This window comes from Hylobates moloch, unplaced genomic scaffold (assembly GCF_009828535.3).
Source record: "Hylobates moloch isolate HMO894 unplaced genomic scaffold, HMol_V3 SCAFFOLD_5, whole genome shotgun sequence".
NCBI lineage: Eukaryota > Metazoa > Chordata > Mammalia > Primates > Hylobatidae > Hylobates > Hylobates moloch.
Window position 1 is genome coordinate 134,465,002 of NW_026652280.1, and position 16,643 is coordinate 134,481,644.

The 16,643-nt window shown below is 41.2% G+C and overlaps 2 protein-coding genes across 3 annotated transcripts in view; one reads left to right on the forward strand and one right to left on the reverse strand.

Moving 5' to 3' along the window:
- BTBD8 (BTB domain containing 8) overlaps positions 1-9,989 on the reverse strand; it is a 113,153-nt gene extending 103,164 nt beyond the window's left edge. The window contains exons 1-2 of the mRNA XM_032155363.2: positions 9,630-9,989; positions 1,510-1,707 (exon numbers count right to left, since the gene is read on the reverse strand). Coding sequence (XP_032011254.1) covers positions 1,510-1,707; positions 9,630-9,778 — 347 coding nt within the window. The 5' untranslated portion in view covers positions 9,779-9,989. The remainder of the gene's footprint in view (positions 1-1,509; positions 1,708-9,629) is intronic.
- A 204-nt stretch (positions 9,990-10,193) lies between these two features.
- On the forward strand, positions 10,194-16,435 carry SETSIP (SET like protein). 2 transcript variants are annotated; one of them, XM_032151978.2, is made up of 2 exons: positions 10,194-10,292; positions 14,824-16,435. In XM_032151978.2, the coding sequence occupies exon 2, from the start codon at positions 14,900-14,902 to the stop codon at positions 15,809-15,811; it is 912 nt and encodes a 303-aa protein (XP_032007869.1). In that variant the 5' UTR covers positions 10,194-10,292; positions 14,824-14,899; the 3' UTR covers positions 15,812-16,435. The 2 variants fall into 2 exon arrangements, with proteins under 2 accessions (XP_032007869.1, XP_058295838.1); XM_058439855.1 differs by lacking the exon at positions 10,194-10,292 and adding an exon at positions 11,636-11,711.
- The last annotated feature ends 208 nt before the right edge of the window (positions 16,436-16,643 follow it).

The window sequence follows — 16,643 nt, forward strand, 5'->3', positions numbered from 1 at the left end:
AGACAATTCTCCAAAGATATAAAAATGGCAAATAAGCACACAACAATATGCTCAACATCATTAGTCATCAGGGAAATACAAATGAAAACTATAATGAGATACCAGTTCACATCCACAAGGAGGGTAATAATAAAAATATACAGAAGATAATAACAAGTGTGCCAAGGATATGGAGAAACTGAAGCCCTCATACATTGCTAGTGGGAACGTAAAATATTATAGCCAGTTTGGAAAACAGTTCAGCAGTTCCTCAAAAGGTTAAACATAGTTACCATATATATATGACCCAGCAATTCCACTCCTAGGTATATACTCAAGAAAAATAATAACACAGGTTCACAGAAAAATTTGTATATAAGTGTTATAGCAGCATTATTCATCATAGCCAAAAAGTATTAATAGAAACAATTTAAATGGCAACAAATGGATTAACAAAATATGGGATAGCCATACAATGAAATAATATGCAACAACAAAAAGAAATGAAGTACAGAATGAAGATTAATTTAAACTAGTTTCTCCCATTATTTAGCTGATGACAATTCTGAGTTCAAACATGAGTCCCCAAAATTACTAAAAAGTCAAATTGATGTTCTGTTCTCAAAAAACAATTTGACCAAATACAAGTTACTATGGTCTGAATGTTTGTGTCCCCCCATCCCCAAAATTCATATGATGAAACTTAATCCCCATTGCGGTGGTATGAGAGGTGGGACATTTGAGAGATGATTAGGTCATGAGGGCTCCATCCTCATGAATGAGATTAGTGCTCTTATAAAAAAGACCCAAGAAAGTTTGTTTATCTCTTTTGCCATGTGAGGGCACAGAGAAGACACTATCTTCAAGGAACTAACCCTCACTGAATCTGCTGGCACCTTGATCTTGGACTTCTCAGGCTCCCGAACTTTGATCAATACATTTCTGTTGTTCACAAATTACCCAGTCTAAGGTATTTTGTTATAGCAGCCCAAATGGACTAAGACATAAGCCATGAGAATAAAAACAGTTATGATGTTATATTTTTATAAATATACATAAAGTTTCACATACCAACAATACAGAGTCAGTACGTAGCAACGGTTCTCAAGAGGGGGCAATTAGGACCTCCAGAGGACATCTGGCAATGTCTGGAGACATTTTGGTCACAACTAAACATCCTAAAATGCACAGCATTGTCCCCCCAACAAATAATTATACAACCTGAAATGCCTGTAGTGCCACTACTGAGAAACCCTGGAATAGAATAATTCATTTAAATTACTGGAGAGCACACCATTTCCCCTTTCTCAGGATCAGTCTTAGGTTAATGCTTAGCCTCTACCAGTACTAAGCTTCTAATATTAACACTTAGCCTCTGTTAACACTAATTACTAAGATAATTTGGAATTTAAGTGAATGGATTTTTCTTATCAGATTACAAAATATATATGAAAATATATTAAATAAAAACATACATGTTAAAAATAAGCAATTACATATTAGATTTATATGGATAAAGAAAGCACTTACTGTAAAAATGTTCTAAATTCTAAAGCTTCAACATTCTCCACAGCAATAGGCTCCTGATTTGTTAAACTATTTGATGTCTGTCCAATAGTATGAAAATAGAAGTCAGGAACTCTTGCTAAAAGGACTGCTTTGTGTGCTTTGAACAAAGTACAACCCACAGAGAAGGTAACATCTGTATGGAATTCTTCCCTTAGAAGCCTATAAGGAATAAAAAGGAATCATAGTTTAATTAGTGATACTAAAAAACGCATACATATTTTTATAAAGTAGGTTTAAAATAACATGCAAGCTAAAAAATACAGAGGCAACATAAAGTTAATACAAAAATCAGTTTGTTCTCAGTTCATTCCAAAGACCATCGTTTAATGTTGGCTTGGAGCCTAATTTTCTAAAATTCATAGTGAAAACAAAGACAATTTCACTAAAAGAGTAAGACTACTGTTTCAAAATATTTTCTTATGAATTCCTTCTGATAATAAAAAAAATTTTCTGCTACTTATGTTGATTTTCCTTTATATGTACTACTTTCTTTAGATTTATTTTAAAAATGCAAAGTTGACATGATCATTAATTATTTAAAAGAATCAATTTTTTAAACTCTTACTTAAATTGAAGCAAAAAAAAAAGTTAATAGTTAATGACAGCAACAAACCACACATATCAGTAGAAAATTCAGGTTAGAAACTGGTACTTAGTTCTGGCTAATGTTCGTTAACAAGTCTGAAATCCAGGTGTGGCGGTCAAAAATGTGACATTTAGTCTCTTTTCCAGTCTCCCACTCCCACAAATAGAATTATGCTCTAATCTATCATTAAAATGATGGATTCGTGATCCTTTCAAATCCCTTTGCTATTGTACAGATATAGTTCTTGTAAAGCCCACTGATTACATGTATACGTGAGTGATAGAATAAAAATCAACATAATAGAAAATGTCATAATATAATCTTTTGCCTCTTTGCAGTAACTATTTTACTCTCTAAATATTAAATAAAACTTCATATCACTATAGCAATATCATCAGCAAGGTATGCATTCTCAGAGGACTTCTGTATTACAGGATATATAAAAGTGGCAATCACACCAGTACACTACAGGAGGTACAAGTAACCAATAAAGATATCCATTACAGTGAAAGCTTGGAAAGCAGCCAATGACACTCAAACTCCCCCAGGACCAAGTTAATGGCTCCTTCCTCTAATCCCATCACATTCAGTACATACCTCTATTACAGCATTTCTGTCATTGCATCATTATTATTTTTACATATCTTTCTCCCCACTAGACAATGAACTCCCCAAGGGCAAAAACTGTATCTTCAGTATACAGCAAGAGTTCAGTATCTGCTTATTGAATGACTCCATTTTACCATAGACAAAACAAATGCTTCAGAGCACAAAAGCTTTCAGAACCTTGAAAATAATGGCCAAATAGATGCATCTTAGTTTGGTCAATATTTTCAATAAATTATTTTCATAAGTAATTTTTAAAGTTACACAAAAATGTGTTGGGCTCTCAAACTTTAATTGAAATAGAAACTCTACAAACACTCAATTTGTTCTTTCCTCCCACCCTCCTTCCCCCCATCCTACCCCTCAAGTGAATAAGGAAGCACTGCAGCTGGTAGCCATACAACCATCAGGAGGGAACCCACCTTGCTGCTAACAGATGCTCATGAGTACTTGCTAAATGGAAAAAAAAAAGTGTATATAAAATTGTTAATGTGAAAATATAGTGCTTTTTATTTGATAGAACCACTTTTATCAGTTTCAAGTATATTTTGTTATGTTACAAATCTGAAAATCTGACTTAGACTGGCTTAAACATTAAGGAGTTTACTGGCTCATCGAATAGTAAAGTCCAGAGGAAGGACAGACTGGAGCAAAGTCTCAATGATGCCAAGGCCCAGCTTCTTTCCATCTCATATCTTTGCCCACTACTGTATTCACCTATCTTAGTCCATTTGTGCTACTATAACTGAATACCACAGGATACGTAATTTATAATGAACAGACATTTATTGGTTCACAGTTCCAGAGGCAGGGAAGTCCAACATCAAGGTGCTGGCATCTGCAAGGGCCTTCTTGCTAAGTCATCACATGTAGAAGGATAGAGGATAAAAGGGACCAAGAAGGAGCCAAACTCATCCTTTTATAACACTACCAATCTCACCCATGAGGGTGGAGCCCTCTTGGCTTAATCATTTCTTAAGGGACATACCTCTTAATACTGCTACAACGGCAATTAAATTTCCTTTTTTTTGAGACAGAGTCTTGCCCTGTTGTCCAGGCTGGAGTGCAGTGGTACCATCTTGGCTCACTGCAACCACCTCCCAAGCTCAAGGGATTCTCCCACCTCAGCCTCCCAAGTAGCTGGGACCACAGGCATGCATCACCACACCCGGATAATTTTTGTATCTTTTGTAGAGACAGGATTTTGCCATGTTCCCCTGGCTGGTCTCAAACTCCTGAGTGTTGGGGAAAAGCTGAGTGTCGGGAAAAACGCTGAGGCAGGGCTTGCATGTCTGACATAATGTAAATGAGTCTTGGAACATGTCTGGGGTCCAGAGTCTAAAACCCCTTGTGGCCTCTGGAACACCAAGCTCTGTGCCAAAGGGTGGAAGGCTGCCCTGCCGCACCACAATCTAAGCCCAGGGCGTTAAACCCCTCGTGGCTTGGATGGAATCCAGGGCTCAGGGCATGAAACCCCTCGTGGTCTCTGGCTCCTTGCTTCTAGCACTCCCAGGCTCATAGAACAATTGTATCTTAAACCAGAAGAACACGTTTCCCATTATCTCAAGTAGCAGAACATGTTCCATAGGCTTCAAAGAAAATGCTAAACCGTCACAGCTGTAGATCATGCGCTTGATACACCGCTTTCTTTCAACCCCCACATCCTCACTACCTGCTTCTTTGTTTGATCACCAATAAATAGTGTGGGCTTCCAGAGCTCAGGGCCCTCACAGCCTCCATACTAGCATTGGCCCCTGGTCCCACTTTATGTCTTGTCTCATTCCTTTGACTCTGCCGAACTTCGTAGTCCCCAAGGCCTGGTGTTGGGTCTGATCACCCCAACACTGAGCTCAAGCAATCCATCCCCCTCAGCCTTCCAAAGTGCTGGGATTACAGGAATAAGCCACCTGCCTACCCTGTAAATTATTATTATTTAGACAGAGTCTCACTCTGTCACCCAGGCTGGAGTGCAGTGGCGTGATCTTGGCTCACTGCAACCTCTACGTCCTGGGTTCAAGCAATTCTCCTGCCTCAGCCTCCTGAGTAGCTGGGAGTCCAGGTGTGCATCTCTACCTCCTAGGTTCAAGCGATTCTCCTGCCTCAGCCTCCTGAGTAGCTGGGAGTACAGGTGCGCACCACCATGCCAGGCTAGTTTTTGTTATTTTTAGTAGAGATAGGGTTTCACTACGTTGGCCAGGCTGGTCTCAAACTCCTGACCTCTAGTGATCTGCTCGCCTTGGCCTCCCAAAATGCTGGGATTACAGGCATGAGCCACCGTGCCCAGCCAGGCCTGTAAAATTCAACATGAGTTTTGAGAGGACAAACATTCAAACCATAGCATAACTTATCTAAGGCAATTTACACTGCTGATAAAACCCAGTTATCACTAAACATTTATCGAGCACATACTATGTACTAAGCACTGGGAACATAAAGATGACTAAAACATAATATCTATCCTCAGGGAGTTTATAGTATAGTAGGGAAGCCAGGTCTGAAAATTAAAGTGTGTGATATATTCAATAGCGTAAGTAAATTTTGTTCAGGGACAGACAAAAGAGACCTCATAGAGGGCATGAAAACCAAATGGGATTTTAAAGACTGGGTAAGAGCTGGTTAGGGAAGTAAGGCAAGGTAAGTAAGTGCCTGGCTCCATGTTCCTTACAAAGATATGTGTGAGTGTGGAACTATACGTTGGTCAGCACAGAGTACTGAGAGGGTGCGAAGTGGCAGATGAAGCTGCAGAGATAAAGATGAATAAGAGGCAAAGAGCTTAACTGTACCCTACAGTGAAAGAGAAGTCATAAAATTGTGTGTGCTGAAGCTCTATTAAACCTCAATAGGGAAGGCACCAGGCTCCAGAAGCTGAAGAGACCCAGAGCCAGCAAACGAGATATGGGCTTTTATTAGGGGCTTACATACAGGGGAGAGAGTCCAGTGGTGGCAGGCTGGACAAGATAACCACCTTACCTACAGTCCAGTGGTGGTGGACTGGGCAGGAAAACTGCAAACCCTTGCAAACAGCATGGAAGTTTATAGAGCATTTTCACTTAACCCCCTTCCTTTAATGTTCTCCACCTGGCAACCTTCATACACCCCCCCTAACCCAGGGCTTCAATCCCCTTTACAGCCTGTGTTCCACAGTATGGGCTCAGGAGCTCAGATGTTCCTCACAGACAAGGAACGAATCTCTGGGATGGCGACTCCCAGATTCCCTAGCTCACGACACACGCAGGTATATCCACCACACAGGGTCATTTTAAGGGTATGCCTACATTATTGCTAGCAGGTGTGTTTGCCCTGCAACTGGTTTGAAACAATGGCAAATTTATTTTTCAAAATATATAAATTTGTGTAGAAGAGGAGTTAGATGAAAATGAGAATGAAGATGAGAAAACTACCGCACAGATGAATGAAGCCAGGAGAGGATCAATGGTGATAAAGAGAGGATAAAATTAAAATACATTTAGGTAATAAAATTGGCACCAGTTGATAAAATTGGCAGGGAAGGAACAACTTGGCTCTTTCTCATATTTGGATAACTAGGTGCTAGTGATACTACCAATCTGCTAGTCAAACTTCCCTCCTCTACTCCAAACATATTTCCAGTTGTTTCCTGGATACAGCTTGCTGGACATTGATTATACATCTCCCTTTCCGGCAAGATCAGGCTTGTTCAGGGTGGTATGGTAGTAGCCTACATGCTTCCCTTTCAAATGTCCTAAGATTTGGAGCCATTTTCAATGCTTCCTTTTCCCTGTTCCCCAGCATGTCATCAATCACCAAGCCTATCAATTGTTCCATTTCTACTGCCATTATGTATCCCTGGACTATTATAAAATCTCCCAGCTGGTCTCCTTGTTTCCAATTTCCCTTTCCTTAAATTCCAGATTCAAAATGTGTTAATTCCCTATTTTAAAAACACCGATGGTTCTCCACTGCTTCTAGAATACATCACAAACATTTCACTGGAGAAGAAAGTCCCTGTGATCTAGTCTTAGTCTACCCATTCACCCTTACCTACTGTCACTTTGATTGCCTGCCATAGAATCTCCTTCCAAATAAAGCTACCAAATTTATTTATTACTTATATGTGGCCCTGGTTTGTACCACATGCCGCTACATCCTAATCACATCTGAATGGACAACGGGCTGAACCAAGGTTAGCCACTGGCCAATGCAGTAGTCAAGCAGGAGAACTTGAGCAAAGATGTTCTATAATAAACATGAACCAACTGATGGCACTGAAGAGCATTCTTAAGCAAATCTATAGTAGAAAAAGAAATGGGTAAGGACAGAAGAGGAGATGAAGGTACAAAGTTAACTGGAAGATCAGTTTACTGTAGAGGAGGCAGACTGCTTGGGTTCATATTCTGGTTATGTGACCCTGGGCAAGTCATTTGAAAGTCTCTAGAGCCAGATTGCCAAGGTTCTTATTCTGATTCCATCACTTTTTTTTTTTTTTTTTTTTTTTGAGACAGAGTCTTGCTCTGACGCCCAGACTGGAGGGCAGTGGCTTGATCTCAGCTCACTGCAATCTCCACCTCCCTGGTTCAAACAATTCTCCTGCCTCAGCCTCCCAAGTAGCTGGGACTATAGGCGTCAACATAATTTCTTTTTTAACATCCAGTTTCCTCTTGCGTTAAATGAGAATAACAAGACTTACCTCACAGGATTCATGAGAGAAGTAAGTAAAACATTTCATGTAAGCCCAGCGTATAGCAAATAGTAGGATGGCAATAAGTATTAGTTTTTTTTTTTTTTTTACAACTGCTCTGAATAACAGTCCATTTGTCAATGTGGTCTTATTGTATGACTGTTATCATATCCCAATCAACTTTCCAGTTCTACACTGGAGCTGGCTTTTTGACGGCTAAAACTGTCTCCCACTTTTCCTCACTTCTCTACATATCTTGTCACGTCAGGTAACCTAGGAGTGTCTCTGTTCCTTACTATTTGGCAGAGTCTAATACGACTTGCTTTCTCAAAATCAATCAAGCTCTTTCAAATTTCTGTGCTTCCATGAAATTTATTCCCCTTGTTTAGATATCCTCTACCTCTCCCTTCTCAATCTTTACCTAATCAATTCTTAACCAATCCCTAAGAGCTCACTCAAATGTCATCCTATAAAGTCTTCCCAACTCACCCCACCACAACTATCACTTTTATTTAGCCATTACCTCTCTCACTAAAGTGTAAGGACAAACAACAAAGCAATGTTTTATTAACCTTTATTACTTAAGACCTAGTACCGGGCTAGGTACGTGGTCGGTGCTAGATACTTCATTAGTATTTGTAGAATAAATAAATGATATTGCTATGCTTGGAGAAAATTAATTTAGTATAGCATTTAAGGTGGCTGGGTGAGCATTTTGTTTTGTTTTAAAAAAAAACCTTGCTACATCTATTTTTGTTTATAATAAGAATTTGAGAGTTCTGAGTCCTACCCTCAGTTGTAACTAAGATGAGGATAAATTGTTCACTAGCAATACTTTAACCTCATTTTCTTCATATAAATTAGATGTGTTACCCTAGAAATGTTAACAACTTTAGTATTATTTTTTCCATCTTTTTCATCAGTCCCTCCCTGGTAGAGACAAAGTAGCTTCCCCAGTAGATAGTCCCAAATTAAAGGGATTTTTTTTTTTTTTACTTTGATAAATTCTGTTTATAGCTATCGGAGCCTTAAGTATGGGTGAGTTTTTGACAGAAAGCACTTTAAAATGTAGAATCCTGGCCGGGCGCGGTGGCTCACGCCTGTAATCTCAGCATTTTGGGAGGCCGAGGCGGGCGGATCACTTGGGGTCAGGAGTTCGTGACTAGCCTGGCCAACATGATGAAATCTCGTCTCTACTAAAAAATACAAAAATTAGCCGGGCGTGGTGGCGTGTGCCTGTAATCCCAGCTACTCGGGAGGTTGAGGCAGGAGAATGGCTTGAACCCGGGAGGTGGAGGTTGCAGTGAGCCAAGATGGCGCCACTGCACTCCAGCCTGGACAACAGAGCGAGACTCCGTCTCAAAAAAAAAAGTAGAATGCTGCACAACTTTTAATTATTAGTAATTACGTTTACCTCAGTGGTTCTCACAGTCACCCTAGCCAGCAGCATTAGCATCACCTGGGGCCTTGTTAGAAATGGAAAATTTCAGTGATGCACACTGAAGTTTAAGAATCAATGTCTTGCTGGAAACGTACATTAGCTAGGTCATATTTCTAAGCTTCATTTTCTTTGTAAGCTGAAATTACTTTAGCTGGATTCCCAGTAACCCGAGATGGATATCCATGAGGCTTACAAAGGTTAAATGTCAGGACGACCCTCCATTTGCTTTGGTCCTCACAGGAGCTGAGAGTTGCTGGGAGCTACAGAGAGCTCTAGGTGGAGAGAGGAAGCCAGGTCGCAATCAGGAAGCATTTCTGGTAAATTGTTTAAAGAGACCTCAGAAGAGACCTCCAAGACTATAGTATTGTTCTTTCCTCATTTCAAATAATCGTCTTCCTAATTTTATTATTTTTATTAAAATAGTATAAGCTTATTTTAAAAATTGTGTACGTTTCAGGACCTGGATCCACCCGACCTTAGTGATTTGAAACAACTAAGCGTGCCTGTGTTGAGATATTTCTAGCAAACTGGTGCTGCACACACCTAAGCTTTTTTTGTTTTCCTTTTGAATCTGGTACATGGGTGTCGTGGTGCTCGGGATTGTTTATTCAGGGCGAGCGAAGCCACTTTTCGGAATAGTGGGGAGACTGGCTAACGACCCTCAGTCGCCTGAGGCGAGGAGAACCAAGTGCTGAGGGAGGGGGGAGGCAGAGCCGAAAGAAGCCACAGCTTCTGGGACGGAGGTGGGCGATTTAGGAACTGAAGCAGCCAGAGTTCCCGCCTCCTCCTACCTGAGCAAATCCTGGCTGAGCTGCTCCGACACCTTCGCCTTCAGCCGGCGCCGCTCACACGGCCCCTTCCTTTGCAACCCCTTACTGCAAACTCCAGCGGACCCCAAAAGTACCATGGGGGCCGCACTGCCTTCCCCACAGCGAGCCATGTGTCACAGAGGTACCGCGCCCTGGAGGCCCAGTACTTGGCCACACTTGCCCCGCCCAGGAGGAAGAAGGGGGCGTTTCCGACCGAACGCTCGGCTCCTACCCAAATCCGCCCCCTAGGGTAAAAGGTTGACGCCTCTCGTCGGTTTGTAGACAGTCTCCCAGAACAGCCGGACCGCGGTGGGGAGCCTCAGAGGCCCAGAACCGAGCCGGCTCGTGACCCAGGAAGAGCGTGCGCAGGCGTACTCGCTCTGTTTACTTCTGCCGGCGGGCACCCCGCCTCTTATGGCTCCGGTGCCGACCATCCCGCGGGGCAAACCAATCCTCAGGCTCCTTATCCCCTCCCCTCTTCTTTCCCTTCCGGTTGGTGTTCATTCATTTCAATGTTTTACTGAGGCTCAAGTTCAAATCAGCACATGCAGCCTTTGTATGCTGTGTCTTCCTCACAGGTCTACACTTTTTTCCAACTAAAGACTGGGCGAGTCACACCCCCTCACCTGGCTTCTTAACCCTGAGGTATAAATGTTGGGGCAAGAAAAATTGGCGATGGGAGGGGTAGGGGAAGAACTTCATAAACTGCCTGTCAGAACAATTCTGAGTCCTATATAAGAGATACTTACAGCAACTAGAAGGCCCCATCCCCTTCTTATCCGCAGAGTGGCTTATATAAGCTTTTGGACTTGATCGGAGAAAGCTCAGGTAATAGGACCGGGCCAACATTTATGACCAAGAAGAGAGCAAATAGGTAAGGGGCAAAGTCTTTGAGCAGTGAAGTGGTGGATGGATGAAATATAGAATTCTATTTTGTCCCAAATAAAGAAGCAAACGTGATTATCATTTAAGGTTTTGGTATTTTTTATTTGATTACTGCCTCCAAAAGAAGAAAACTCAGTAGTTCTGATTCGGGCCGGGCAAGTCCCATCTACTTGGGAAGCGGAGGCAGAATGATGGCTTGAGCCCGGGAGGTCAAGGCTGCAGTGAGCCATGATTGCACCACTGCACTCCAGCCTGAACAGCACAGCAAGACCCTGTCTCAAAAAAAAAAAAAAAAAAAAATCTGTTTCATTCACGAACTCTACACATAAGGTGAAGAATAGTAATTGCTTGGAAAATGCATTGGCCAGGTTGCGGTGGCTTACACCTGTAATCCCAGCACTTTGGGAGGCCAAGGCGGGAGGGTCACTTGAGCCCAGGAATTAGAGACCAGCCTGGGCAACATAAGGAGACCCTGTCTCTACCAAAAAAAAAAAAAAAAAAAAAGAGAAAAGAAAAGAAGGGGGAGGGGAATATATGGACTTTGTGTTTGTACCATAAGATTGGCCAAGAGGTAACCATTTCTTCAGATAATGCCCCTCTCAAATATTCAGACATCTTAATTCTGAAAAATATAACTGGATAATTGATTTTTTTAAATTAATTCCCAAATGCTTGGATGGATAATTGATTCCTAATTATTCCTGTAGAAAAGAGGGGTGTCAAAGATAAAATAATAGTAGCTTATATTTGAATCCTTATTATGTGATAAACGCTACTCTCTTTGCTCTGTGTGTTTTAACTCAGTTAATCCTTACAACAACCATTTAGCTAGGTACTGTCTTCAGACCTATTTACAGATGAGGAAGCTGAGGCATACAAAGGGTAGGTAAACTTGGCCAAGGTCACACAACGTCATATATCACACTATAATATATGGTGTGTTACACCATAATAATGGTGTATTATAACCCAGGCAGTATTTATCTTTTGACTGGCAAATTTAGTCAATTTACATATACTCTTAGTAGGAATGTAAATTGGTGCAGCCATTATGGAAAACAGTATGGAGATTCCTCAAAATATTAAAAATAGAGCTACGACATGACCCAGCAAACCCTCTTTGGGTATATACCCAAAGGAAATGAAATTAGCACCTCATAGAGATATCTGCACTTTCATGTTTGTTGCAGCATTATTCACAATAGCTAAGATATGGAAACAACCTAACTGTCCCTAGGATAGATTAATGGATAATGTTGTATATATATATATACACAATGAAATATTAATCATTCTTAAAAGAGAAGATCCTGCCATTTGTGACAACATGGATGAACCTGGAGGACGTTAAGTAAAATTAGCCAGGCTCAGAAAGACAAATACTGCCTCACGCCTGTAATCCCAGCACTTTAGGAGGCTGAGGTGGGCGGATCATGGGGTCAGGAGATCGAGACCATCCTGACTAACACGGTGAAACCCCGTCTCTCCTAAAAATACAAGAAAATTTAGCCAGGCATGGTGGTGGGCGCCTGTAGTCCCAGCTACTCAGGAAGCTGAGGCAGGAGAATGGTGTGAACCCGGGAGGTGGAGCTTGCAGTGAGCCGAGATCGCCACTGCACCCCAGCCTGGGCGACAGAGCCAGACTCCGTCTCAAAACAAAAAAAAAAAGACAAATACTGCATACTGCCATACGTAGGATCTTTTAAAAAGTACATAAACAGTAGAAAGGTGGGTGGGGGGGGATGTAGGTCAAAGGGTACAAAGTTGCATTTATGTAGGATGAGTAAGTATAGAGATCTAATGTACAGCATGAGAACTATAGGTAATAATATTTGTTGTATACTAGAAATTTGCTAAGCGAGTAGATTTTAGGTGCTCATACCACAAAAAAATAACTGTGTGTGGTGAGAGGGAAAAAAGTAACTGTGTGATGATATGTGCTTGACTATATCATTTCACTATGTATGTCAAAACATCATGTTGTATACCTTAAATATCCACAGGTTAAAAAAAAAAAATCAAGAAACCACCCAGGCAGTCTAGCACCAGACTCCCTTCAAAGCCCTGCCAGATTTCTACCAGGCCTCTTTATCACCTGATAAAGTAACAACTAGGCTACTCTCTGGTTGGAAATGGGTGACAGATGATTTCTGGTTCATGTTTTATCTTAAAACAACTTAAGTTAGGCTGGGTGAGGTGGCTCATGCCTGTAATCCCAGCACATTGGAAGGCCGAGTCGGACAAATCACCTGAGGTCAGGAGTTCGAGACCAGCCTGGCCAACATGGTGAAACCTCGGTTCTACTAAAAATACCAAAATTAGCCAGGTGTGGTGGTGCATGCCTGTGGTCCCAGCTACTTGGGAGGCTGGGGCAGGAGAATCACTTAACTATATCATTTCACTGCAGAAGTTACAATGAGCCGAGATCGTGCTACTGCACTCCAGCCTTGTCTTGAGACTCTGTCTCAAGAAACATATATATATAAATAAAAAAAACTTAAGGTAGCTTAGGCGGCTATGTGAAATGATTAAAGAATAAGTAAATACTCCCTTAAAAAACAAAACATGGCTGGGCATGGTAGCTCATGCCTGTAATTCCAACACTGGGAGATTGAGGTGGGAGGATTGCTTGAAGCCAGGAGTTTGAGGCTGCAGTAAGTTATGATCACATCACAGCACTGCACTACTTAGCCTGGGCAATAGAACAAGACTGTCTCTAAAAAAAAAATATCGTGTCATTGATGCTTCACATTCTACCATTAGATAATTTAACTTAAAGCATTATTTTTATTTTAATTCATCTCTATAGTCATTTATCCCTTAATGTGAGTGAGGTTTTCAGATGTTCTTCCTGAAAAGAATTTTTGATCAGGAGGAAAAGAGAGTTTAAGGAACTAGCGGTGGGAGCTGTGAAGGTAAACGTGGCTAAACTCCTAATTTGGTTTAGTGTTATCTTTAACTGTGATCTTAATGTAAGAAAAGTAAATTTAGGTAAAATTGCCTTGGAAGGAAAAACTTCTTTCAAGAACTCCAATCTCATGAAAGCAAACCTATTTTTGATGCATTATTTCTCCCTCTTTAAAAATGTTTAGGCTGAGCTTGGTGGCTCACACCAGTAATCCCAACATTTTGGGAGTCTGAAGTGGGAGGATTGCTTGAGCCCAGGAGTTCAAGAATAGCCTAGGCAGCATAGCAAGGCCTCGTCTCTACTTACTTACTAAATAAATAAATAAATAAAATTAAAGCCAGGTGTAGTAGCACATGCGTGTAATCCTCGCTGCTCAGGAGGCTGAGGTGGAAGGATCGCCTAAACCAGGGGTTAGAGGCTGCAGTGAGCCGTGATTGTGCCACTGCACTTCAGCCTGAGTGACAGAGTGAGACCCTGTTTCAAAACAAAAAATGAAAGTTTTAATATGAAAAACTTCAAATCCCAGCTACTTGAGGTTGAGGTAGGAGAATCGCTTGAACCCGGGAGGCAGAGTTTGCAGTGAGCCGAGATGGCGCCACTGCACTTGAGTCTGGGCAACAGAGGGAGACTCCATCTCAATAAATTTTTTTAAAAAAGCAAAAAGCTTTTCAGAGAGAGAGATCTTCTTGTGTTGTCCAGGCTGACTTTGAACTCCTGGGCTCGAGTGATCTTCCTGCCTCAACCTCCTGAGTAGCTGGAACTATAGGCATGTGCTACCATGCCCTGCTGAGTAGTGGTTTTTTGTTGTTGTGGTGGTGGTGGTTGTTTGTTTTTAAGAACTATATATAAAAGTTCGCTGACCATGGTGGTTCACACCTGTAATGCACTTTGGAAGGCCGAGGTGGGCGGATCACCTGAGGTTCAGAGTTCCAGACCTGCCTGGCCAACATGGTGAAACCCTGTCTCTACTGAAAATACAAAATTAGCTGGGCGTGGTGGTGCAGGCCTGTAATCCCAGCTACTCGGGGGGCTGAGGCAGGAGAATGGCTTGAACCTGGGAGGTGGAGTTTGCAGTGAGCCGATTATCAAGCTACTGCACTCCAGCCTGGGTGACAAGAGCAAAACTCCATCTCACAAAAAAAAAAAAAAAGAACTATATATAAAAATTTAATGGATAAGACAGCTAAATATAAAAAGTGAAACTACATACTACTAGAAATAAAGTGGGTAAATTCCTTTATTACCTTGGAAAAAAGAATGAATGTGTATATGTATATGTGTGTATTCCACATACTCCATGTACTCAGATCACCCCTTCTTAAACATAAGGTAACATGCATACTATATTTAGTATTCTGCATCTTGTTTTTCCTCATTTAACAGTATATCCTAGAATGTTCTGCCTGCTTCCAGACGAGCGAGGAGACTTGTGGTCTGGTTCTTGGACTTCTCTAACAGCATGGCCCCTAAACGCCAGTCTCCACTCCCGCTTCAAAAGAAGAAACAAAGACCACCTCTTGCTCTGGGACTGGAGGAGACATTGGCCTCTGCAGGCTTGCCGAAGAAGGGAGAAAAAGAACAGCAAGAAGCAATTGAACACATTGATGAAGTACAAAATGAAATAGACAGACTTAAGGAACAAGACAGTGAGGAGATTTTGAAAGTAGAACAGAAATATAACAAACTCCGCCAACCATTTTTTCAGAAGGGGTCAGAATTGATCGCCAAAATCCCAAATTTTGGGATAACAACATTTGTCAACCATCCACAAGTGTCTGCACTGCTTGGGGAGGAGGAAGAAGAGGCACTGCATTATTTGACCAAAGTTGAAGTGACAGAATTTGAAGATATTAAATCAGGTTACAGAATAGATTTTTATTTTGATGAAAATCCTTACTTTGAAAATAAAGTTTTCTCCAAAGAATTTCATCTGAATAAGAGTGGTGATCCACCTTCAAAGTCCACCGAAATCAAATGGAAATCTGGAAAGGATTTGACGAAACGTTCAAGTCAAACGCAGAATAAAGCCAACAGGAAGAGGCAGCATGAGGAACCAGAGAGCTTCTTTACCCGGTTTACTGATCATTCTGATGCAGGTGCTGATGAGTTAGAAGAGGTCATCAAAGATGATATTTGGCCAAACCCATTACAGTATTACTTGGTTCCTGATATGGATGATGAAGAAGAAGGAGAAGATGATGATGATGATGATGATGATGATGATGATGATGATGATGATGACGACGACGATGATGATAAAGGGGAGGAAGAATTAGAAGATATTGATGAAGGGGATGAGGATGAAGGTGAAGAAGATGAAGATGATGATGAAGGGGAGGAAGGAGAGGAGGATGAAGGAGAAGATGACTAATAGAACACTGATGGACTCCAACTTTCCTTTTTTAAAACTGTCTCCAGCCCTGGGAGCAAGTTGCAGTCTTTTTTTTTTTTTTCCTCTTGTGCTCAGTCACCCTGTTCTTAAGCTCTCTTTTCTCTACTCCATGGTTCTCAACTTATTTGGGGGGAAATACCTTGAGCAGAATACAATGGGAAAAGAGTCTCTACCCCTTTCTGTTCGAAGTTCATTTTTATCCCTTCCTGTCTGAACAAAAACTGTATGCAATCAACACCACCGAGCTCTGTGGGGAAAAAGAAAAACCTGCTCCCTTCGCTCTGCTGGAAGCTGGAGGATGCTAGGCCCCTGTGTAGTAGTGCATAGAATTCTAGCTTTTTTCCTCCTTTCTCTGTATATTGGGCTCAGAGAGTACACTGTGTCTCTATGTAGGTCAAAGGGACAATATGGACAGTTAGCATTTACCAACATGTATCTGTCTACTTTCTCTTGTTTAAAAAAAGAAAAAAAAACTTTAAAAAATGGGGTTATAGAAGGTCAGCAAAGGGTGGATTTGAGATGTTTGGGTGGGTTAAGTGGGCATTTTGACAACATGGCTTCTTCTTTGGCATGTTTAATTGTGATATTTGACAGACATCCTTGTAGTTTAAGATGACACTTTTAAAATAAATTCTCTCCTAATGATGACTTGAGTCCTGCCACTCAGTGGGAGAATCAGCAGAACCTGTAGGATCTTATTTGGAATTGACATTCTCTATTGTAATTTTGTTCCTGTTTATTTTTAAATTTTCTTTTTGTTTCACTGGAAAGGAAAGATGATGCTCAGTTTTAAACATTAAAAGTGTACAAG